Source organism: Peromyscus maniculatus, chromosome 15, assembly GCF_049852395.1.
Source record: "Peromyscus maniculatus bairdii isolate BWxNUB_F1_BW_parent chromosome 15, HU_Pman_BW_mat_3.1, whole genome shotgun sequence".
Classification (NCBI taxonomy): domain Eukaryota; kingdom Metazoa; phylum Chordata; class Mammalia; order Rodentia; family Cricetidae; genus Peromyscus; species Peromyscus maniculatus.
The window spans coordinates 40,041,707-40,065,833 of NC_134866.1; the positions used below are offsets into that span (position 1 = coordinate 40,041,707).

The following is a 24,127-nucleotide window of genomic DNA, read 5'->3' on the forward strand; positions in this document are numbered from 1 at the left end:
ATCAATAAAAACTTCATTCCAGATGCAGAGATCCACAGCCAAGCACTGAGCCCAGCAAGTGGAGTTCAGTTGAAGAGAAGGAGGAGGGATGATATGAGCAAGGAAGGTCAAGATCCTGATGTGGAAAACTACAGAGACAGCTGATCCAAGCTAGTGGGAGCTCTGGGTTTCTGGTCTGACATGACCAGTACCTGCATGGGGCCAAATTAGGCCCTCTGACTGTGGGTGACACATATGTGACTTGATCTGTTTGTGGTGCACCTGGCAGTGTAACAAAAACTTATCCTGGGTATATGAACTGGCTTTTTTGAACCCATTCCCTGTGGTGAGATACCTTGCTCAGACTTGATGCCCTGGGGAGGGGCTTGGTCCTGCCTCAACTTGATAAGCCAGACTTTGTTGACTTACCCCCTCTGAGGAATGGATGGGGGGTGGGGTGGGAAATGGTGGGGAGGAGCAGGAGGAGGGGAGGGAGGGGGAACTGTGGTTGGTATGTAAAATGAAAAAATAATTAAATAAAAAGAGAGGGGGGAAAAACCCTTCATTCCGGTGGTACACACTTAAACACACACATACATACACATATACACACAGAGAAAGAGAGAGGGAGAGAGAGGAAGAGAGAGAGAGGAATATTCTTATCCTTGAAATTGGAGAGACATCCTGAATAAATAAAGCAAACAAGCCTCCTCCAATATTATCTATACTAAGTCATACTCACTTTATCCAACCGTACATTTACATGACTTCCTACTCTTATCAGAAGCGACAGTAAACATACACAGGTTTCTCTGTTTCTTTGTACCCATTTTGGAAGGTTCCCATTGTGTAAAAAATGTATATTAAATAGTCTTGCTATTCATTTCTCTTACTGATAAATGTCTATTAACTTGGCATGCAAAAGCATTTCCTTTCAACCCATATTTTAACATATTCACAAGTTTCAGAGACCAGGCAATCTGCATGTTTGAGGGTCATTGCTATGTCAACAAAAACAACTAAGGGTAATGCCAGGGCACAGGGAGGGTATTCATGTTTTCTCAGCATCAAAAATGCTTAGATTACAGTATGTCTTGATGGTGGGTATAACTGAAGATTAAAAGCAAATTGTCTCTAGGCCAAGGATATCTATAGAAAGATGGATTTCAGTTCAGTTTTCAACCTTGTAAAATTAATTTGTAGTGTTAGGAATGCTATTTTAGTACTCGAGTTTGCCATTGATAAAGTAAACTACCTGTCAGATACTATGGGGATGTGCTATTCTCTTGATTTCATACACGAGAATAGCCTTTGCAAAGCCTACACTTTCATATCATAATCTATCTCATTTAGGAAGAAAAAAGAGACAATTATTGCCAGCTCTTGTGGTGATATTTTATTTGTGCAACCCAATAATGTTTATCTGAGAGCTGGGTGGTGGTGGCGCACGCCTTTAACCCCAGCACTCGGGAGGCAGAGCCAGGCAGATCTCTGTGAGTTCGAGGCCAGTCTGGGCTACCAAGTGAGTTCCAGAACAGGCACAAAACTACACAGAGAAACCCTGTCTCAAAAAACCAAAAAAACAAAAACAAAAAAAAAACCAAAAAAGAAAAAACAAACAAACAAACAAACAAAAAGTTTATCTGAGGATCAGAGGAAAAAGCCAGCCACTATATTAAACATAGTAATCAAGCAATGGAAGCACACACCTTTAATCCTATCACTCAGGAGGCAGGGATTTGTCTGGATCTCTGTGAGTTCAAGGCCATACTGGGAACAGAGGCAGACACACACCTAAATTCCAACACTAATTAACCATAAAGGTCTGGAGGTCTGTACAGACAGACAGGAAGTGACAGAACTGGGCAGGAAGAGGAAGTGATGTAGCTGGACAGAGAGAGCAAATGAGATAGCAGAACAGAAAGGCATACAGGAACTAGATGTGGGTATACAGGAAGTAGCTGTCTTTGGAAGCTGAGGTGTGGGTGAGTTGAGGTTGGCTTGTGGCTTTTCCTATGCCTCTGATCTCTCAGGTTTTCACCCCAATATCTGGCTCCATATTTTCTATTTAATAAGACCATTTAGTAATTCATCTATAAGCTCTATTATTGAACTTACTCTTCTTGAGTATATAACTATCTTTAATGCCCTTCAGATATCATAATAACAGTAACAATGATGAACCATGAGCTTTGGTTGCAGGAATTGCATTGTAATTGCATCAGTTTGGGGCTGGGTAACACACAGTCACCTGTTCTCTGCATTTCTGTCAGTTGAGCTTTTCTGTAATGGTCTCCATCTGTTACAATGAGAAATTTCTTTATTGAGGGGCGAGAGATACATTTATCTGCAGGTGTAAGGATACATATTCAGAATGTGGTTTGGAATTATGCTGGTTTCATAACATGAGAGTTGTATGTTCTTCTCCAAAATTCATGACCATTTTATACCTGGATAGTGTGTGTGTGTGTGTGTATGTGTGTGTGTGTGTGTGTAAAAATACAATTAAAGATAAGAGGCCAGAGGCCATAAATTTGAGATGTAGTAAGATGGCGGGGAGCTATGTTGGAGGGATTGAAGAGAGGAAAAGAAAAGAAGAAAAATGAAATAATCACATTTTAATTTCAAAAACTTTTAAAAATATTTTTAAAAAACTGATTGAATACTTTCATATCCCCAAATCCTAACTAAAGCATGCTAAGAGATTATCATTGGATTTTAGGTGTTAGTGTGATCCATAAGATGGTACCAAATCTTGTGGAACCTCTATTTACAAAATTTATTTCTAGAGAGTGGTTATTTAAGGCAATAGGTAATTTAATTAAAAAAATTCTTATAAATATATCAACAAGTTGCTGCTTTTGAACATCCTAAGTATTTGGTACGTGAAATAATTCTTTGTTCTTATTTGAGTAAATTAATTTGCTAACATTCAGGAATAGAATATTAAAAACGAGTGTAATATAGCTTTATTATCAAAATTTCCAAAAGATAAAATCAGAAGTGGTAGGAATATATTACATAGGGGTTCTATTTTTGGTTTTTAAGGAACTCCCATATTGATTTTCATAGCAACTAGACTAATTTATACTCTCACCAGCAATGTATAAGATTCTGTTTGTCCAATATCCTCCCAAGCATTCTGTATTATTTATTTTCTTAATGATTGGCATTCTGGCTAGAATAAGATAGAATCTCAGTGTAGTTTGTATTTGCATGTTTCTGATAGCTAGTAAAATTGAGTATATTTCATGTGTATTGGCCACTTGTAGTTTACCTTTTGCTAAAGGTCTATTTCATATCTCATATATTACTTGAGTTTTCAGACTTATTTTTATTTTTTAATTCTTTTTATATTCTAAATATTAATAGTCTGTCAGATGTGTAGTTAATAAAGATTTATTGTCATTATATAGGCTACTTTACTTATATAAAGGACTAGAATATACATATTTATTATTCCTGGTGGTACTTCAAAAATACCCTTCAGGCTGGGCGGTGGTGACACACAGCCTTTAATCCCAGCACTTGGGAGGCAGAGCCAGGTGGATCTCTGTGAGTTCGAGGCCAGCCTGGTCTACAAAGTGAGTTCCAGGAAAGGCGCAAAGCTACACAGAGAAACCCTGTCTCGAAAAACCAAAAAAAAAAAAAATAAATAAATAAATAAATAAATAAAATAAAATAAAAAAAAAACCAAAAGACCACTTTTTATCTTGGACAATTGGCATATGTAGAATAGCCTTTTGTAACAATTTCACTATCTACTTCTTAGTTAGGGTTCCTATTGCTTCAATGAAATACCATGACCAAAAAAGCAAGTGGGGAGGGAAGGGTTTCTTTGGCTTACACGTCCAGATCATTGTCATCACTGAAAGAAACCAGGACAGGAACTCAAGCAAGGCAGAAACCTGAAGCCAAGAGCTATGGTGATATTTTATTTGTACTGAAATGTGATTTTATTTGTATGTTAATAAATAAAAGTGCCTGGGGGTCAGAGCCATAGCAAGCCATAGCAGAGCTGGGCATTTGTGGCGCATGCCTTCAATCTTAGCACTTGGTAGGCAGAGCTAGGTAGATCTTTGTGTGTTCAAGGATACAGCCAGACACATACCTTTAATTTCAATACCAACCATAGAAGATCTGGAGGTCTGTAAAAGCAGGCAGTTACAAGGCAGTCATGTGGTTGGGTTTACAACCAATGAGAAGGCAGAACAGAAAGTCTATATAAAGACAAACACACAGGAAGTAGATCTCTCTTGGCTGAAAAGGCTAGCTGCAGCAGACGGATAAGGCTCTTAGGTCTGATATCTTGTCTTTCTTCTTTGCATTGGTTCTGTGTTTCTTATTTAAAAAGATGATTGGTTACATCTACAAAGAGCTGATGCAGAAGCCATGGAGGGATGCTGCTTACTAGCTTGCTTCACAGGGTTTGCTCAGCCTGCTTTCTTGTACAAGCCAGTATAAGAAAGTATGTACCCCCAGTCCAGGGGTAACACCACCCACAATGTTCTGGGCCCTTCCCCATCAATCACTAATTAAGAAAATGTTCTACAGTCTTGCCCATAGCCTGATCTTATGGAGGCATTTTCTCTATTGAGTTCCTCTCCTTTCAGATAACTATAGTTTGTGTCAGGTTGACATAATCTAGCCAGCACAGCTTCCAATTGTGATGCCCATGATTTTTATTGTACAGTCTAGAGATGCTTTCTATCTTTAGGCACTGAGTAAGAATAGAACTCAGAGATACTGTGATCATAAAGAAACCTGTGTTTGGTTCAAAGTATCTGTGGTGACAAGGTCAGGAAGCTTAAGCAGCATGAATTAAATATAAATGTTCTATGGTATGTGAAAGACATGTAATCAAATGAGCAAATGAATAAAAATTTGAGAATCAAATGTGCAGATAGCTTAAGGACAGGAGAGTCATTTGTGTGGGGGGAGTGAAGCATATACTAATTATAGTATTACTTCCATTGATTTCTCTTTTTTGAGCTGTTACTTTCTTATTAAGTAACATTTGCAATCAGTTTAAACTGTTAAGTGCAAACCTTACTGGTTTCACCAAGGGGACACAGCTGGAATGAAATCAAATGGAAGGTGAGAATAAGAAGATTCAATTAATGCATTTCCTTCTTCTGGCAAATATTTTACAAAGAAACCTACCTGGGATCAAAATATGAGATAAAAGATAGTTTATTTCAAGACCTGTAATTTTTCTTCACTATGGTAAGAATAAACTATTTTAACATTTGCATATCATTTAGGGTCAAGTCAACAATCTGCGTCTTTGGGTCTAGTCACAACTAAGGCAACAAATTCTAAATGGAACAAAATGAAACTATGTATCAGAGCTGTGTAAGTACAGTAGTGGCAGCTTGATTATTTCAGTAGTCTTTGCTACTACAAATAGCATTATAATTGTTATTATAAGACTGGATTTGACACTATGATTTCTAAGAGTGAACATAATAAAAACTTACCATTTATTATCATGGGAGCTATTATCCTGCTGTGACTTCATGAACACTGAAAGAGATCTATGAAGTGTAGCTAATCAGATCTGTTAGAAAGATCCTTATTTTGAAACTTTAATGCATGTCTCAATACTAACTTAAAATATACTAAAACTTAGTTCAGACATTCACAAGGCTGAGATTGTTTTCCAATCATTTCCAAACTTTTCTTAATGATGGAGAGCCATAAAAAGTCCAGCAATAGGGAGAAAAACAACAACAACAACAACAAAAAAAAAAAACCTATGGGTCTGCTTCCCTTATTACATCAATAGCTGAAAGATGCTATAAATGGCTAAAATGTAAACTGGTTTAATTATGTGTCCAGTGTTTATTTTAAATTTTTACTTTAAGAAAATGATAGACTGTAACTTACTGTTACATAGAAATGAAAACATGAGAATGTAGAGGCACCCAGGCAATGATGGCCTTGTGCTAGCCAACCTGACATGGCCATCCTTCTTGTGACAAGCATTTTCAGTCCCCAGTCTGCTTTCATATAGTTCTACTTCGGAGATGGTGGAAGTCTACCCTTCTTTCTAACGGACTTTATCCTGTGCTTTAACATGCACCCTTTACTTTGTGTTCTATGTTAAAGTAGATGCTACATCCTGTTTCTACATTGCACTTCAGTGTTTCTGAAGAATTCATTTTCAGTCCAGGAAGGTGATTATGGAATAATGCTTCACCAGCTGACTCAGGGATTTCCTCCTTGTCAGAGTTTTCAAGCAGACGTTTTCACAGGCAACAGACCCCTTTCAGGTCCAATTTATTGAAGGCTACAAATTGCAGTCAACTTTGGCTTCATTCAGTTTTTGTCATTCTTGGTGGTTAATAGATACAGGGACTACTAGTTACACACGAGGAGCAACTGATTTCATTCAAATATGAGCTACTATCATGCCATGCAATCAAAACTCTAAAGACTTCTCTTGATTTTACCCACTAATCAATAACTGGGATAATTCATCCAGGTACATGATTAGAAATTTAAACTCAAAGGAGGTAGCTTGTGTTCTAAAAAGGAAGTATAAGCAAGAAAAGAGAAAATTTAACCATTTTTTACATCCTTCATGAGGTAAATACATGTGCACCTTATTCATAAAGTTATAAGCCTGTAGCAGTAATGCTGTGAAATACTGCATGAAAGCATAGGAAGGAAGGCAGTGTATACTTAGAATTATCCAAGTAAACGAGGACTGAATGAACAAAATATTCCTTATGATGAAAAATGGATGTCAGATAAGATTAAAGAAAACCATTCCATGGTTTTCAATTTAGATGGTGGGAACAGAATTCTTGTACATTACGTGCAAGGCCCAAGGTTCAATCTCCTTCAAAATGGGAGAGGAGAGAGGGGGGGGGGAGAAGAGGGGAAGGAAAAAAGGATAAAAGAAAGGAAGAAAGGAGAAAAGAGGAGGGAAGACAGGAGAGAAGGGATGGGAGGGAAGGCAGGGAGATGGAGAGCAGGGAAGACTGAATTTACCCAATATCAGCATAGTAGGTTTATTCTTGGAGAGTAGTCAGTTAACTCTATGAGATGAAGAAAAGTAAACTGGTGATGTTTGAACTACAAAATGGCATGACAGGAAAATATAAATGCCTGGTAAAGTGAGTAAAGCTTCATAGCTTTACATGAGTAAAGCTATTAAGATTGAGTCTAAAATAAATCACACATAAATATTAAGTTTATCTAGAATACTATTGTTTCAGATTGGTGACGGATCAATAATTTCTGTCTGCCAAAAGCATTTTAGTTACTGGACTAAAACAGCATATTATTATTAAACTGAATTGAACATTTCTAGTATGCAATATCTATTTTGGAAGAAACTATACTGTTGTGATGAGAAAGCTTAAACTTTTTGTTTTATTTTTTGATATTATAATTACATCATTTCCCTTTCTCTTTTCTCCCTCCAGACCCTCCCACATAGCCCTCCTTTGCTGTGAAATATCTTTCTGTATGCTGTGAATATGTATTGCTATGATTGGTTAATAAATAAGCTGCTTTGGCCTATGGAAGAGCAGCTTAGAGGCAAGTGGGAAATCCATAGAGAGAGACAGGAAAGGGAAAGGCAGAGTCTGAAGAGAGATGCCAGCCTGCTGCCCAAGGAACAACATGCCAGCAGACCAGTTAGCCACGGAACACATGGCAAAACATAGATTAATAGAAATGGGTTAATTTAAGATATAAGAGCTAGCTAGCTATTCATACAGTTTGTGAATAATATTAAGCCTCCAAGTGATTATTTTATAAGTGGCTGTGGGACCAAGAGGCTGGGTGGGACCAGAGAAAACTTCCTGCTACATTTGGCCGCCCAATGTGTTAGCTCAAGTTTCCACCTGAAACTGAGAGACTTTTTAAAAAAGGGTTCTATAATGGAGCCAAATGCCGATTCCTAGTTGTGTCTCTCAGACAAACTGCAGCCTGTGGGCTTGACCTATGGCATGGCAGATTCCTGCCTCAGTACACAGAGGTGTCTCCAAGCTGCACAACAAGTTGCATGGCAGATTTAGCTTTTGCGCATACAGACAAAAAGGGTTCATGGGCTAGCTGTACTCTACCTGGTGGCAGCATGGACCCCAGAGTTGGCGGGTTAAGCATGACTCTCTTGGTTACCATTGTCATGTTGGGAAGCTGAGATGGGTGGAGTCAACAGCCAGGGCTGCTGCTTCAATCTTAGCCATGCTGCAGTTTACAATGATCAGAAAAGGATTATAGATACACAAAACAACAGATTCAGATGGAATAAACCTCTAAATGGTTTATACTATGTGCAAAAATGCACATAGGCTTGGAAGAGAGAGGAAAAGGACAGACACTTGAGGATACTAGATGTGGAACAAGGATGACTGGACTGCTACTCACATCACCAGGGAGGCTACCTGGAAAACAGGACCCCAAGAAAGACCCGGGGATCGCCCAATGACAGAGAAATGGATGAGATCTACATGAACAGCCTGGACATGAGTGGGTTTAATGAAGGGCAAGGGTCGAGGGAAAGAGAGCTTGGGGGAATGGGAGATCCCAGCTGGATCAAGAACAGAGAGGGAGAACAAGGAATAGGAGACCATGGTAAATGAAGACCACATGAGAACAGGAAGAAGCAAAGTGCTAGAGAGGCCCACAGAAATCCACAAAGATACCCCCACAATAGACTGCTGGCAATGGTTGAGAGACACCCGGAACTGACCTACTCTGGTGGAGCTCCAGGAGTCTAATTAGCGAGAAAGAGAAGGGTTTATATGAGTGAGAATTGTTGAAACCAAGGTTGGATAAAGCATAGGGACAAATAGCCCAATGAATGGAAACACATGAACTCTGAACCAATGGCTGAGGAGCCCCCAACTGGATCAGGCCCTCTGAATGGGTGAGACAGTTGATTGGCTTGATCTGTTTGGGAGGCATCCAGGCAGTGGGACTGGGTCCTGTGCTCATTGCATGAGTTGGCTGTTTGAAACTTGGGGCTTATGCAGGGACGCTTGGCTCAGCCTGGGAGGAGGGGACTGGACCTGCCTGGACTGAGTCTACCAGGTCAATCTCAGTCCTCAGGGTAGGCTTTGCCCTGGAGGAGGTGGGAATGGGGAGTAAGCTGGGGGGGGAAGGGGAGGGGGCAGGAGGGGGGAGAACAAGGGAATCCATGGCTATCTAGAACTGAATTGTATTGTAAAATAAAATTAAATTTAAAAAAGAAATAGTTTTTTTTTAAAAAAATAAAGTCTTTAAAGACACAGTAACAGTAATATAAAAGTTATGCCATGTAAAATGATAATTGCACAAAGAAGCTGGATACTTCATATTATTATACCTATGGGATTTTTAACTGCACAGAGACATTTGATTGTATGGGCTAACCAGTTCAACCAGTATGTATATTTCAAAGGTATCTTGACTTCAAAATTCATGTCTAAGGATACGTTACTTTGGAAAGGAGGTTCTGCTTTTGTTTCTACAGAAGATTAGAACCTATGGATTGCTTCCAGGTTAATGTGGTTTGATCATACAAGACCCCCTGAAAGGTCTCCAAGATGATACCATGGCCCAGATTATTCAACATCCAAAATCAGTTTCAAATCAACTGGCTGAGATGATCCATCCCCACAGACTACAACCAAGATTTAACTATAATTCTTAATTTTCTCAGGATCCCCATAAGATTAGCAGTGAGTGCCCCAAACCAGCAAGAAGTAGTATGAAAAGCTACACCCAAATTCTCAAAATTGTTTATAAATGTTTATTTTTATTTAAAGGGGGTTGGTTAGAAATGCAATCTCTTTCTAAAAAAGAAAAGAGGATAGTATAGATATGATAAGATGAAAGGGTAGATTATTGAATCTACTTTTCAAAAGCAACAATATGTTTAAAATATTTTACATTGCTATGGATTTTAGTTTATTGATATAATTTTAAGGTTAATTTTGTTATACTGTATGTTATTTCTACTCTTAAGGTGTTATGTTTGTGCAGCTCATTGAAATTGTAATATATAATTAAGAAATAAGGTTTAATAATTAGTCATCTATGATAATCAAACTTATAGTCATGTTAGTTAAGTTTTCTAGATATACATAGATGTGGTGGTATTGTGTTCCCCAAAATATTGTGTACTCTAATAAATTTATCTGGGGTCAGAGAACAGACAGCCACTAAATACAAAGGCTAGAAAATAGTGGCATTCACACCTTTAATCCTAGCATTCCAGAGATAGAAATCCCTCTGGATCTCTGAGTTCAAGACCACATTGGAAATAGCCAAGCATGGTGGCACACACCTTTAATCCCAGAAAGCCAGCCTTTAATCCCAGGGAGTGGTGGTAGAAAGCAGAAAGATATATAAGGCGTGAGGACCAGAAACTAGAAACATTTGGCTGGTTAAGCATTTGGCTGGTTAAGAATGTGACTGGTTAAGCTTCAGGCTTTCCAGCAGCAGTTCAGCTGAGAGCCATTGGGATGAGGACACAGAAGCTTCCAGTCTGAGGAAACAGGACCAGCTGACGAATTGGCAAGGTGAGATAGCTGTGGCTTGTTCTGTCTCTCTGATCTACCAGCATTGACCCCAATAACTGGCCTCGGGTTTGATTTTATTAATAAGAACTTTGAAGATTCCTGCTATACATAGATATATTTCAGTTAGGTAGATAATCTTCAAACACTTCATCGACCTACCGAATATGAAATTGAAAATGTTTTAAAAACTTAGACTTTCTGGACAATGAGACATGTCTGCTCCCACATGTTCTACAACACCATTAGTCCCGCACATCTTGTAGGCAGAAAAAAAAAATTGTAGGTCAAAGATTTTGTGCCTAATTTGGTATTCCAGTTCCACTGTTAACATTAATTCTTAAAAGAACTAAATGTGATATGGCAAAAAGAAACAAAACAAACAAAAATAAACTGTAACAAAGAACAAAACAAAAAGTCAATAAATAATTCCCAATGATATTCTACTATACTAGTAGACTGGAGCCTAGCATAATCATCATCAGAGAGGCTTCATTCAGCAAATAAAAACAGATGCAGAGATCCACAGTCAAACATTAGGCAGGGCTCAGGAAACCCCATCAAAGAGTGGGAGGAAGGACTGTAGGAACCAGAGGGGTGGAGAACACCATGAGAACACAGCCCACAGTATCAACTAACCAGGGCTCATAGGAGCCCACAGAGATTGAAACGACAACTACAGATCCTGTACCTGTCTGTGCTAGGTCCTCTGCATATACATTACAAACTTGGTGTTCTAATGAGACTCTTAACAGTGGGAGCAGGGGCTGTCTCTGGCTCTTTCATCTACTTTTGGCACCCCTTTCCTCCTACTGGTTGCTTTATCCATCCTTGATATGAGAGCATAAAAACCACTTGATATAATAGTTTATATAATAGTTGTCACTCAAGTATTTCTTAGCCAAGTTACAGTATCCTAACTTCCAGAGACAGAAACTTCAAAGTGATTCAGGGAGTAGCTCAGTGTGAAATACTGACCAGGGCAGAGATTGTAAAATCATTTTCTAGGATCTCGAATATGCTGTTCTGAGACACCCAACTTGACAGCTACAGGAAAAAATTAAGACTGACTGTTTTGTCATCTGAGTGAGATGACATAGTTCTGGCCCTGCATGTGTTACAGTTACTTGGTACTCGTAGGATCGATGGGAACCATTCCAGAAGCCCTGATTAGTAAAGAGCACAAGATATTGTATGTTAACCTATATAGTTTCTTGACAACATTTTACTTGATTTTGTGGATTCATTCTGAATTCTATGTTCTCACATGTCTAGAGAGTAGAAGCTTGACATCAGTAATTGTTATGTCCTTATTACATAGTATGATGTCTAACCCTTACTATGTTCTCAATAGAGTGTAAAATAATGAGTATCCAATGCATCCATATCGTCTCAATGTAAATTTACTGTGCTCAGTGTCTGGCTTTCTATAAAAGAAGATTCCCCACCTGTAAATGGGAATGGAGATACAAATATGCTACCTAAAGTTGGCAGCTTCTATCTAAAGAAGGAGATTATTTAGAATAAAAGATACAAGGTTATAATCAAGAAATATCTATGATGTACCTGTTACTTAGTAGTAGGTAGAGACTAAAGAAAACATTTCTATAAGAGGATTCTTAAACCTTACAAGAAAAATTTGTGTGTTATAGGATATTCAGTTGAAGTCTGGAAAACAAGGATTTATAACTTAATTGTATTTTTCTGTTAAAATAAGCAATAATATTGATTATAAATTTAAGCAATATTGAAGAAGCACACTGAGCTATTTTATATATGAACTATAAGCCGAATGTTCCTTGTTTTATATATAGGGCTTGGGCGTGATGGTGATGGAGCGATGTTAGGGCAGAAGAGGTTGCTGTGAAGGGTGATGTTATTGGTACCCCCAGTAGTTGCAAATATACTTAAACCTCTGATCTTGAATTATATTAGATAGTTACTGAAAATTGTTTCAGAACATTCGCTTTTTTGTGTGCCTATTTTATTCTATCATTAAATTCAGATTTAGAAGTCTCCCTAGTCTCTTTATCTAGGCACCCCTCACCCTCTTCACCTCTATCCACTCCACCACTTTCCTTTTCTCCTGTGTTTTACCTGCCATCTGGAACCACTTCCCTGCCTCTCTGGACATAATTGACTCTTTTCAAATCGCATCTCCAGCTCCCAGCTCGCCCATCAGCCTTATGACTCCTAACCTTAAAGAAACAATCGACCTCGTTTCCCTGAGCCTTGCCATTTCCCTCTGTTAAGGTTCTTCTTTTCCTATCCAGCCTCTGTGCTCTTCTCCACTCAAGTGGCTATTGGGGATGTGTGTGCATTGCTTGTTCCTTTTTTCAGGCTATTTAAGGAAGCAACTTGCATTGTTTCTGATACACGTGTACATGTGTGCAAAGCCACATGGAAGCGTGTTTAATTGTGTTGCATCTTACATAACTAGAATGGATCACTCAAGTAAAACCCATTAAGGAAAAAAAAATGACTCTCCAAGGAGTCAGAATATTGTACTATGGTGGCTTCCTCCTGGTCAGGAAGCAAAAATGCACTTCCTGGATCTTAATTGACTTACAAAGCTCAGAGCTTATTTCAGTTGAAAATGTGTGCAACCTTACAGAAATACTCAGAATCTGTTAACAGTAAACAAACTCCTTTTGAACTTCTGACATGAAATAATAAATTTAATACTGAAAATGGTGCATAAAAGTCAACAGAACAAAATCATTCCTTGTAAATTATAATCAAGCTCCTAAATGCTGATTAAATGCCGACTTCTCTGAAGCTGAAAACACATGTCTTCTGATTTGGGTTGCTGTCATTTTAGCTGACTTCATGCTCTGTTTCCCCATCTCACAGCAACCTAGAGCAGACAAAGAGGAATAGGTGCGTGATAATCAGAGAGCACAAGGGGTAGACATTAGGATACCTTGACAAACAGTCCTGCAGTCAGGGACATCAGAGCTGTGCATGTGGGGATTACACAGGCTTACAACATCTGCTTTGCTGGGGCAAAGCTTGCTATCCTGCTCTGTGTTATCTGAGAATGAAATCAGGAAAACACATCGCTCCTAATAGTTCCAGAAAAGTAAATCTAAAAAGGAGGTAGAAGGCTTCTATAATGAAAATTTTAAAACTCTGAAGAAATTAAAAAATATATTAGAAAATATGAAGCACCTCATGTTCATGAATTGACCAAATTATTGTTTTGAAAATGGATTTTTCATTTGAAAACAAAGCTGATTCTGAATAGCTAAATAAATCATAATCAAAATGACTAATGATGCTGGTATCTCAGTACTTGAGTCCAAGTTAAACTTATGAAGATAAAGCACTAAAAGAGAATAGTATTGACACAAAAATAGACAAGTAGACTGAGAGAGTAGAAGATTCGTAAATATGCACACACACACACACACACACACACACACACACACACACACACACACAGCCTTCTGGTTTTTGACAAATCTTTTTAAAAATCTATATTGAAGAAAAGATATCCTCCTCAGTAAATGGTGCTGAGACAGTTATTATTCACGGGTAGAATGTCAGTATATCTTCCTTCTCCTCTCATATGAAAATTAGCTCAACATATGTCACATACTTTTTATAGTGAAAAATTAATTTTGAAAATACCAGAAAAAAAAAACACAGATCTTTCAAGATACAGATTGTTCTGGGAGGACTGAGCTAGCTTGCAAAGTAAATGGAAGAACTGGAAATGGGACCGAATGAAGTTCCAAATTTTCCCCATGAGAAAGCAAAGGATCAGCAGAGTAAAGGAAGACACAGCAGCAGAGTGGGAGAAATGTTTCTCAGCTAGACATTGACAGGGAACTTGAAATCTAGAAACTATAAGTAACTCAAAATCTTGAACACCAAATGCATAAGTTATCCAGTTAAAAACAGGCAAATAAAAGGAACAAAAATCTCTCAAAAGAATATATATCTCCAATAAATATATCAAAAATATGCAAAATCCTATATCATTACCTAACTCCAAATTAAGACTACATTGAAATTACAACTCAAGTAGGTTGTAATGGCTATTCTACACAAAACAAATAAGAAGAAATGCTAGTGAACATGAGGGAAGAGGAGACATTATACATTGTCGTTGAGAATGTAAACTACTCCAAAAAAACCCCAAAACAACAACAACAACAACAAGAAAAAAAAAGAGAATGTAAACTACTCTAATCACTATGATAGCCAACCTGGAAATATGTGTGTGTGTGTGTGTGTGTGTGTGTGTGTGTGTGTGTGTGTGTGTGTGATGTATATATACATATATATGTATATATGTGTGTGTATATGTATGTGTGTGTGTTTGTATGTTAAGAATAGAATCACCATATGAGTCATTCTTTCTGCTTTGTATATATACTCAAAGAAGTCTACACCAGCATAACAAAGTCAGATTTGTGCATTTGTGTTACTGCTGCAATATCCACATTAGTCAAGCTTTGGAACCAGTCAGGATGCCCATCAACAGATGAACAGATAAAGAAAACGTATTGCTAAGACACAATGGAGTCTTAGCTATAAAGAAATATATCATATTGTGTGTGTGTGTGTGTGAGTGTGTGTGTGTGCGTGTGTGTGTGTGTGTGTGTGTGTGTGTGTGTGTGTGCCTGTGTCTCTGTGTGTATGAGGGGGGGTTATAGGTGTGGGCAGGAAAGGATTAAACAAAATAAAAGCCATATTCCTTATTTTAATGTTGTTTTGTCTTGTGACAGTCTCTTGCTGAGCAATGCGTGAGGGCCACCAACTCTACAGCTCAGATTGGCTTCAAACTTCTCATCTTCCTACTCAGTCAATAAATTATTGGTTTCACAAGAGTATTTTGAGCCACCATCCCAGGTTAGTAGCATTGCTTTGGCCTTTATTTATCCCTATTGATAGTAATATTTACTATGAGAATTTTTATCATATTTCCTAATGTTGTATTATATTTCCTTTCCTAGTAAATTGAAGTTGACTTTAAAACCATTATTTTATTTTTTGAGATCAAAATGATTCCCTTTTTTAAGGGAAGCTAGAAAATTTGCAAAGAACTAAATAGGTCATCAGTTTTAATAAAGTTCTATATTTAATCTTAAATTTATTAAATATAAAGTGGTTATTGCTAATTAAAAATATTAATTGTTCAGATATTTTGCCTACTTTTAATAAGGTTTTTTATTGTGCACTATAAAAAGTCTTTGTATATCTTGAAAACATTATAAAAATTCTTTTTTAAATAAGTGTTTTCAATATGTTGTCCCTGCTTGGGTGATTTTCCCAGCTGTATTTATATTGTCTTTCACTGAAGAAGACTAAAAATCATTTTAATGGAACCAAATTTATCAATTCCTTTATGTAATATAGTATGTTTTCTCTGACGTTTCTGAACAGATATATTGTCAATGAAGATAAATACATGTCAATAGCCATGAAATAATGTTTTATATGATATGTCATTGGGATATTTTCAAAATAAAATCGAGATACCACTGTGTACCTATGAAAGTAACTAAAATACAGAACATTAACATCAAGAATAGGCTTATATCTGGAAGGTATAGAAGCCCTCACTTCTAGTAGAAGAAGAATTCTAAATAGTACAACTATTTTGAAAAATGTTTGGTTACATGCCAACACGTAGTCTTACCACACTCTCTGGCTTTTGTATACACCCAAACTCGTGAAATCTTGCACACACAGTAAAGCCTCCTAACCAAAGACTATGAGGGCTTCATGAAAACCTGGGAGTATCTGACAAGTCCCCTCCTGAGTGACTGGATAAACACACTGTGGTCTTTCCACCAAACATCAAGGTACTAATGAAGTGGGGCTTTTAACACATTGTGCTAATTACAGCAAGCCAGTCTGAAGAAGTTACTGCATAACTCACTAGAACTAGAACGGCAAGACTATAAAGATAACAAAAGTGTGAGTGGGTGCTAGGTGCTGGGGACAGGAGTTTCAACACAAGGGACTTTTAGGGAAATCAAAGTGGTTGGTAGGAAAGATAATGGATATAAGACTGGTACTTGAGCAAACATATAGAAATATATAACACAAATAATGAACTCTCCTATGTATGTTGGACCTTATCAGCCCTCATGTTTTGATAAAGACTGATCATTTATACTGCACATTATAAGGGTGTTCATAAGCTGAGGCCACTGAAGGGATGGGCATGTATATATGTTCTTCATGCTCCCTACTCAGCTCTCTGTAAACCTGAAAAGCACTGTAAGGAATAACACCAATTCACTTAGAAATTCAATCTTTCAATTTTATAGCTAGAGTTTTCCTGCCTTGCCCACAGTCAGGACAAACCTGTCACCCACCAGTCCCACAGCCAGCTCAGATCCAACCAAGTAAACACAGAGACTTATATTGCTTACAAACTGTATGGCCGTGGCAGGCTTCTTGCTATCTGTTTTATAGCTTAAATTAATCCATTTCCATAAATCTATACCTTGCCACGTGGCTTGTGGCTTACTGGCGTCTACACATGCTGCTTGTCATGGCGGTGGCTGGCAGTCTCTCCCTCTGCCTTCCTATTCCAATTCTCCTCTCTGTTAGTCCCGCCTATACTTCCTGCCTGGCCACTGGCCAATCAGTGTTTTATTTATTGACCAATCAGAGCAATTTAACATACAGACCATTCCACAGCACAATTTAACTGTTGTTATTTTAGGAAATTAAATGACATCTTAAGATCTCACTGAAATTCTGAATAAATGCATAGACTCTTCAATGGGCATTTACATAAATCTTGATGTCATAATGATTCTGTCTTTATGAAAGGATCCCCTGAATACTACTTTTAGATGTTGAAGCTTGATATGAAAAAAAAAAAAAGGAACACCAGAAGTTGAGAAAGAAAAGGAAAGGCAGCTTATTTGAATATAATAGTCATTTCAACTCTTCATAAAAGATGTCTTTGGATATCAGACAAAGTTTAGTATGTATGTTTTATACCGTGAAGATAAATGAACCAAACAAAACCAAGCACTAAACTGATGGAGCAAGTGTTGGTTAATTGCATTCCTTAAGCATCCCTAGTTGTGCACATTTGTGTGTGTGTGTGTGTGTGTGTGTGTGTGTGTGTGTGTGTGTGTGTGTTACAGAAGGGCTGGGACAAGAAAGATCTATGATCTCTCCTGAGTCTGAAAATATGTATGTCTTATGTAGATGAATTTCTAAATGGTCTTATTAAATAAAAAACACAGAGCCAAATATAGGGATGAAAGCCTTAGAGAGATCTAGGAAATAGGGAAAGCCACTAGCCAACCTTACCTCACCAACTCTGCAGCTTCCAAATGTGAGATACTTCCTGTCTACCCACATCTTTATGCCTTGCTGTTCTGCCATCTGATGTGCTCTCTCTATTCAGCTACATCACTTCCTCTTCCTACACAGCTCTGTTACTTCCTGTCTGTCTGTACAGCCCTCCAGACCTTCATGGTCAACTAGTTTTGGAATTTAAGGTGTGTGCTACCACACCTGGCTCTGTTTCCACTGTGGCCTTGAACACATAGAGATCCTTCTTGCCAAGTGATAAGATTAAAGGCGTGTGCTAACATTGCCTAGCTTCTTTGTTTACGTATAGTGGCTGTTCCTATTCCTCTGATCTCCAGGCAAGATTTATTTATTAAAGCACAAACAAAAATATCAACACATTTCGGCACAAATAAAATATCACCACAGTCTTAAAGAAAAAAAAATTTACCAGTATTGACAAATTCTATAAAAGAATATGCTCATTTTTAAATTTGTGGGTTTTTTCAAGTGTATGTGTGAAAGCATAATTGAGTCTGTATTCTCTATGTGTAGATGACTTCATTATCAAGGGGAAGATATCAGACCTCTTGAACTGAGTTACAGGTAGTTGTGACTTGCCATGCGGGTGCTAGATATTGAAACCTTGTTCTCTACAAGAGCCTTAAGCATTCTTAAGCCCTGAGCCATTTCTCCTGCCCAGTATGCTATTTTTTAAGATTCAAAACTGGAGGGGTCTCATCATTTACAATCATTTTCAAAATTCAAAGCAGTCTCAACATAATTACAAGAGACTAAAGGAGAATTTAACTTCCTGGTTCACTCTTTCATGAAAAGCAGCCACATCTTATTTGTGTGATAGAGTTCTATCAAAGAAACTCCCTGTCAAAATACTTTTCTTAAGTATTGCAGAAATTACACATCAAAATAAATATTAAAATTAGCATTTAACAACCCATACTTTATGTTAAGATCTATGAAATTATTTAGCATTGATTAAAACTGATCATTACACAAATCTGGCATGCAACATTAAAAGAACTGCACTATTCATTAAGAATAGGCCCTAAACCTGACTGTGTCCATCTTTTTATGGCCAAAATAAATAGTTTGTTTATATGGTCACAAATTCACATTGTGCCTTTGTAGGATACTTAATATATAGGTATCTAAATCATTCTTTCTTATATGAATTTACTGTATTAACCAAATAGTAAATTTATTATTTATCAAAATATTGTTTATATATAAGAAAGGCTTAGAAATGCCTTTAATCAGTTTTAATCAGCAAATATTGTTAGTGTATACTAGATGAACAATACAGGAAGAAGTTGCATGAACTAAAGTTCTCATGACTCCTAGTTAAATTTTGCATGCACAGTCTTAAACCCTGCACCATCTTTTAAGCATAAAACAGAATTTTTAATAATATCTTAGTAGCTAGTTTGCAAAAAGATTTTGTAGTGCATCTATCATCAAGTTAATAATTTAAAAGTATAAATAATCAAAATCTCTCATCTTCTCAAATGATCTATGGCTGGAAATTTTTCTAATGCGCTTATATTTTTAACAAAAATTATGTTTTTATTGTGTTGGCATGAACTAAGAAATTGTCAAAAAAAATCATCAATTTTTACAGTACTTAATACTAGAAGAAAAAAGGTTGACTTGTAGGGGCAACACACTCTGCTCTGGCTACTGTGCATGATATATCCATAAGATATGTAAACCAATGCATCTACATGCAGAATAGAACACCCTACACTGACTGTTCTGGAATGCACAAAGCATTTGCGGCTCTTAAGAAGATAATTACAGAAACACCCTTTGATCCCTTGACTAAGTCTTAAGTATAAGTATAATGTGGTGCAGTCAGCAAGAGCCTCAGACTGTATCATGCATGATGCTTTAACTTTTGCATCTGCTTTGGCACTGTTTCATAGAAATCACAAACTAAATCAACAAAACTAAAATTAATAAGTATTCACTGAGCACAAAGAAATCTAAATGATATGCTAACTACCAGGAATTAAATAGGAGAAAATTCTTGGTTCAAATTTCAGTTGTAACTTTGAACATCTCTTCACTCTGTACGTAACATGTCAAATTTAGACTTTATAATAATCCAAATCAAATGATAGGTGGTGATGAAATCTAGAGTTTTGTCTCCTTCGTGGAGGTGGCTGACAGAGGAATGTAATTCAGAATTCTTTTTGCCTATTCTTTGGAATCTTTAACATGCTTTATTTCTGAGAAACTATTCTTCGAGTAAATTCTAACATATCATTGATGTTACTTCACTTTGTATTTTACTATGGAAATTACCATTTTGCATCTTTAAAGCATAAAACTCACATATAGGCTTCAAAATATGTAATATTACAAGTTGCTTTAGATCTAACACATTAACAGTATCATTTAGAATCACATAAAAAACCTTCTAATTATATATACATATATAATTACATATGCACACATTTCATGATGCCTTTATTGAAGATAATACTAAAGTAATTTAAAGAATATATTTAGTATTAGAGGCCCAAGACATTTTTCCAAAATAAAGAATCATAGGAATTACTTATTATGTGTGTATTTGATTAAAAATAAATAAGAAGAGGTATTCATTAAAGAATGATTACTATAGGGAGAAAGATATAAAAAAATTACTTGAAAATGATAAAAGGATATTTTCTTTGGCCACAGTAGTCTTGATAGTCTTTCATCCTCAATGTAAGAGAATAATAGAAAATTGCATGAAGATATTCTTATTCAGCTTTTAGCTATTGGTCCTTTGATCTTTGGAGTGTGTATTAAATTTTCTAATTTAAAACATGCTAAATAATTTATAGAAAATAGCAAAGGCTGTACACACCAAATATTACTTCTGAAAACTGATTGTATTTCAAAAGATGCTTTTCCATTCAAAGCAAGTGTGTCCACTTAAAAATATGTATTTAATTGAATTTTTAATTTAATCAACTCAAAGCTATGAATTTAGCAATGCTCATGAAAGAAGGAGATTAAAGATGAATAGAGAGAGGAGGTTCCCATCCTCCCTTGCCGGTACCTTTCAGATTTCACCTGAAGGGGCCACCCACTAGTTTTCTGAACAATGCTTTCCACATGGTTATTAAATCCCATGGACAACAAAATAATAGGCCAGTTGATTTCACTTAGGACTTTCTTTAGCTCATTAAGTCTTGGGGTTTTCATATGGAAAGTCAAACATGCTGTATTTTTCTTACAATAGGGCAGTAGGTATATTGAGTTTGATTAAAAAAAAAAACTACTACATGTTTCAAGTTGTAATTTTGACTTTAAAAACATTTTTTATAAAGGAAAGAACCAAAAATATTGTCTAAATGGTGGAAAGTCATAATGCAAAAGTTCATGGACAGAAAATAAATACAGGCATGCACACATAGTTAAGTATTCAACTGTATGGTTCACCACGGGGAAAACATTAAATAAAAGAAGAGTCATAAAATTATTCATGAGTCTGTTTGAGTTGCATGATGTAATATTGTCTTCCATCTTTAAAAGCCATTGATTAACTTCTGAAGGGAATTACATAAACTTTTATAACTTCTTTTTAATAATCAACTTTTGCAAGGTAGGTTTTGGCAAGGAATGATGTAGGAAATACCTTTCCTTTAGATAAGAAACGAATACTGCATTGCAACCGGTTTGACCATTTTACCATGTTGGCATTTAAATACAGAATTAATTATTCTGACACCATCCAGAGAAAAAGAAGAAAGAAGTATAAATTGTGAGACACATCCTAGCATTGAGCCCTTCGATTGCAAAATCAATGAGAGCCTAATGAAACCACTCCACATCAGCCAGGTAAAAAGTCCAGCTGCCAAAGAGACAAAGTGTCAGAAACTATCAGTGAAGAACAAGCAATCAATGAAATGTGAGTGGGAAAACAAGCTTTTCTCTCTATCTTCAACTATGCAAACAGCAGCAATTTCAAAACCTCCAGAAGCACAGCTCTACAGATAGTGACACAGAGCAGAGCTGATTGCTCCCCCTGGTCCTGCAGAAAGCTTCAAAGTTGCTTGATTATGGACAATCGCTCCATTCATGAGGTGATGTTGACTCCTCTAGATTTGTATTTAATCTTATCTTAGAAAATGTACAATTATCAAATAATATAATCACACACACACACACTTCAAACACTTACTAAATTCTTTTGTTGCAATTGGATGAAATAACTACATTATCAACAACTATTTCAAAGTTACCACCACAAACTTTGGTGATTGATAAAGATTAGTCATTGTAAGTATGCAGTGTGTTGAATGCCAAAGATTCAGTTTATCAGTTCAGATAGACTGTGGTCTCATACAGGTGAAAAAGGAGTCAGGAACAGGATATGCTGGTATTCATGATATTCAACAGCTTTTGATTATTCAAAAGTCAGAGAAATCAACCAACATATCAAAAAATTTAAATGTGAAAAAGGTTGATAACTTAAAATGACTGAATTGTGGAAATAAAGAAGTGTGTATTTGGGGCTTAGGTGTCTCATTTTAAAGATGAGGTGACCCAAGCCTTAAGTAATGTATGGCTTTTGCTTGAGTGATACAGCCAAGGTGAGGATCGTATTCTCTGAGTCTAGATTTCTGTGCTTTATTTCTTGTCAGTCTCTCTGGGGATTGATTATCACCCTGACATCCATTGTTGTTATTTAATAGAAGAGAAGAGAACTATGACATGCTTAGAACAGCTTCACAAAGTTCCTTGCAGCTCATTCTACATTCTACTAGTGGCCTAGAAATGCTATTTGCTAGGCAAACAGTATGTACCAGCCCAGCTCTAATTCCTACTACCTATTTTTCAAAGTAGTTTATAATGACAGTCTTTTGGGATGTATTTTCTGTATTTTCCAAAAGCAATGAAGCAAAAAGTTTAGTAAGTTTATTGCCTAACAGCTGTTTGGAGTTCAATGCAGTGGGTTAAGGCTTCCACAGTATCTGTTACAGTGGGACAGAGAGACTAGACTTGCATCTACTCACTGTAATGATAGAAGGAATGGATAATTTATTTATAGGTGCAGGAAAATAGTTGATACTGCAAAAATCAATGGCACTTTTTTTTTTCAAAAAGAATAGAATTTGACAGCATGTCTTTTAAAAGGAGTAAAACGCATATATATTTTTGAGTTATTTATGATGGGGTAGAAACTTCTGGCTCTAGTGATTCTGAAAAAATGTAAAGATATCTTTGGGAAGCCATCATTAGTAATGTTCACGAATATGCTTCATAACTACATCAGAAGAATTGGTATAAGATGTTTTTGTCCTCTGTCTTTTTCTCAAAATCATAAAGATAAGTTTTGGAAGTCAATGAAGCAATTGAACATTAGCCTCAGGGAAAATGGGTAAAATGAAACCATAACTAAGTAATTTATTTATATTAGTCAAGTTAAATTTGGTTCTTTGTTTATTTACTCATTAGTTTTTGGCAGTTTGAGGGCTTTCTACATACTAACCAAACACTCTTACCCTGAGATACAAGCCCAGCCTCCTGCTCTTTTTATTTGTGATAACTGAGCCCATAGATTTAAGGAATAGGGTAAAGGGTATAGATTTTCATTTCAGCAAAAATGTTCAACAACTTTATCATATTGCTTTTCTTTACGAAAACATGATCAAAATGTTGGGTGATTAATACATTTGAACTTGGAAGTTATTGGCTGTAAGTAGCTATTTAATATTAACCAACCACTCCAACTTACCAACTGAGCATGAAATAATGACCTTTTCTTGTGAATAGTTTTTTAGTGATATTTTCATAACACTGATGAAGGTACAGCATATCATGATTTATTAGAAACTGAATAACAGACAAACTTCACCAATTTAAAATCTAATGAGATTTCAGAGTATTGAAAATACTAAAAACAACAAAATGCTAATAATTATAATGTTGGCATGAGTAGATATTATAAAAAACCTAATTATTTGGTTTAATATTACTCTGATATACATATACTATGTAATTATATGTTCAAAGAGATAAAACAAGAATATCACCAATTGGCTTATAAGTAGTTACCTTAAAAATGGTCCAGTGTTCATTGAGCACAGGTTCCATGTAAGATAGGAGTTCAGTGCATCTACAGAAGTAAAAGGAATAAGACCAATTCAAGTGTGTGACCCAAGCCTCATGCCTCACACAAATGTCAGTGGAAAGGAAGAGTACTTCTCCATGCATTATGGAAGTCATCTTTTGTGGTAGGCATTAGTGTACTAAAGTGTTACTGTACACACATCAAAAGATATCAATAAGAATAGAGCCGGGCAGTGGTGGTGCACGCCTTTAATCCCAGCACTCACTCG

At 36.5% G+C, this 24,127-nt stretch overlaps 1 protein-coding gene and 1 long non-coding RNA gene across 8 annotated transcripts in view; one reads left to right on the forward strand and one right to left on the reverse strand.

Moving 5' to 3' along the window:
• Positions 1 to 24,127, reverse strand: part of LOC121822746 (uncharacterized) — a 73,690-nt gene that overhangs the window by 47,409 nt on the left and 2,154 nt on the right. For 6 of the 7 annotated variants that reach the window (XR_006063954.2, XR_013044737.1, XR_006063955.2 and 3 more), the window contains exon 2: positions 23,844 to 23,904. Coding sequence is in view for 1 of the 7 variants with exons in the window: in XM_076551871.1 (XP_076407986.1) it covers positions 23,844 to 23,904 (61 nt within the window). In the remaining 6 variants the exon portion in view is untranslated. Of the gene's footprint in view, positions 1 to 13,162; positions 13,357 to 23,843; positions 23,905 to 24,127 lie in introns of those variants that run through there. The other variant, XR_013044738.1, reaches the window with a different exon arrangement.
• LOC143268673 (uncharacterized) overlaps positions 21,752 to 24,127 on the forward strand; it is a 39,140-nt gene continuing 36,764 nt past the window's right edge. Inside the window, exon 1 of the long non-coding RNA XR_013044741.1 lies at positions 21,752 to 21,868. This is a non-coding gene — a long non-coding RNA (uncharacterized LOC143268673). The remainder of the gene's footprint in view (positions 21,869 to 24,127) is intronic.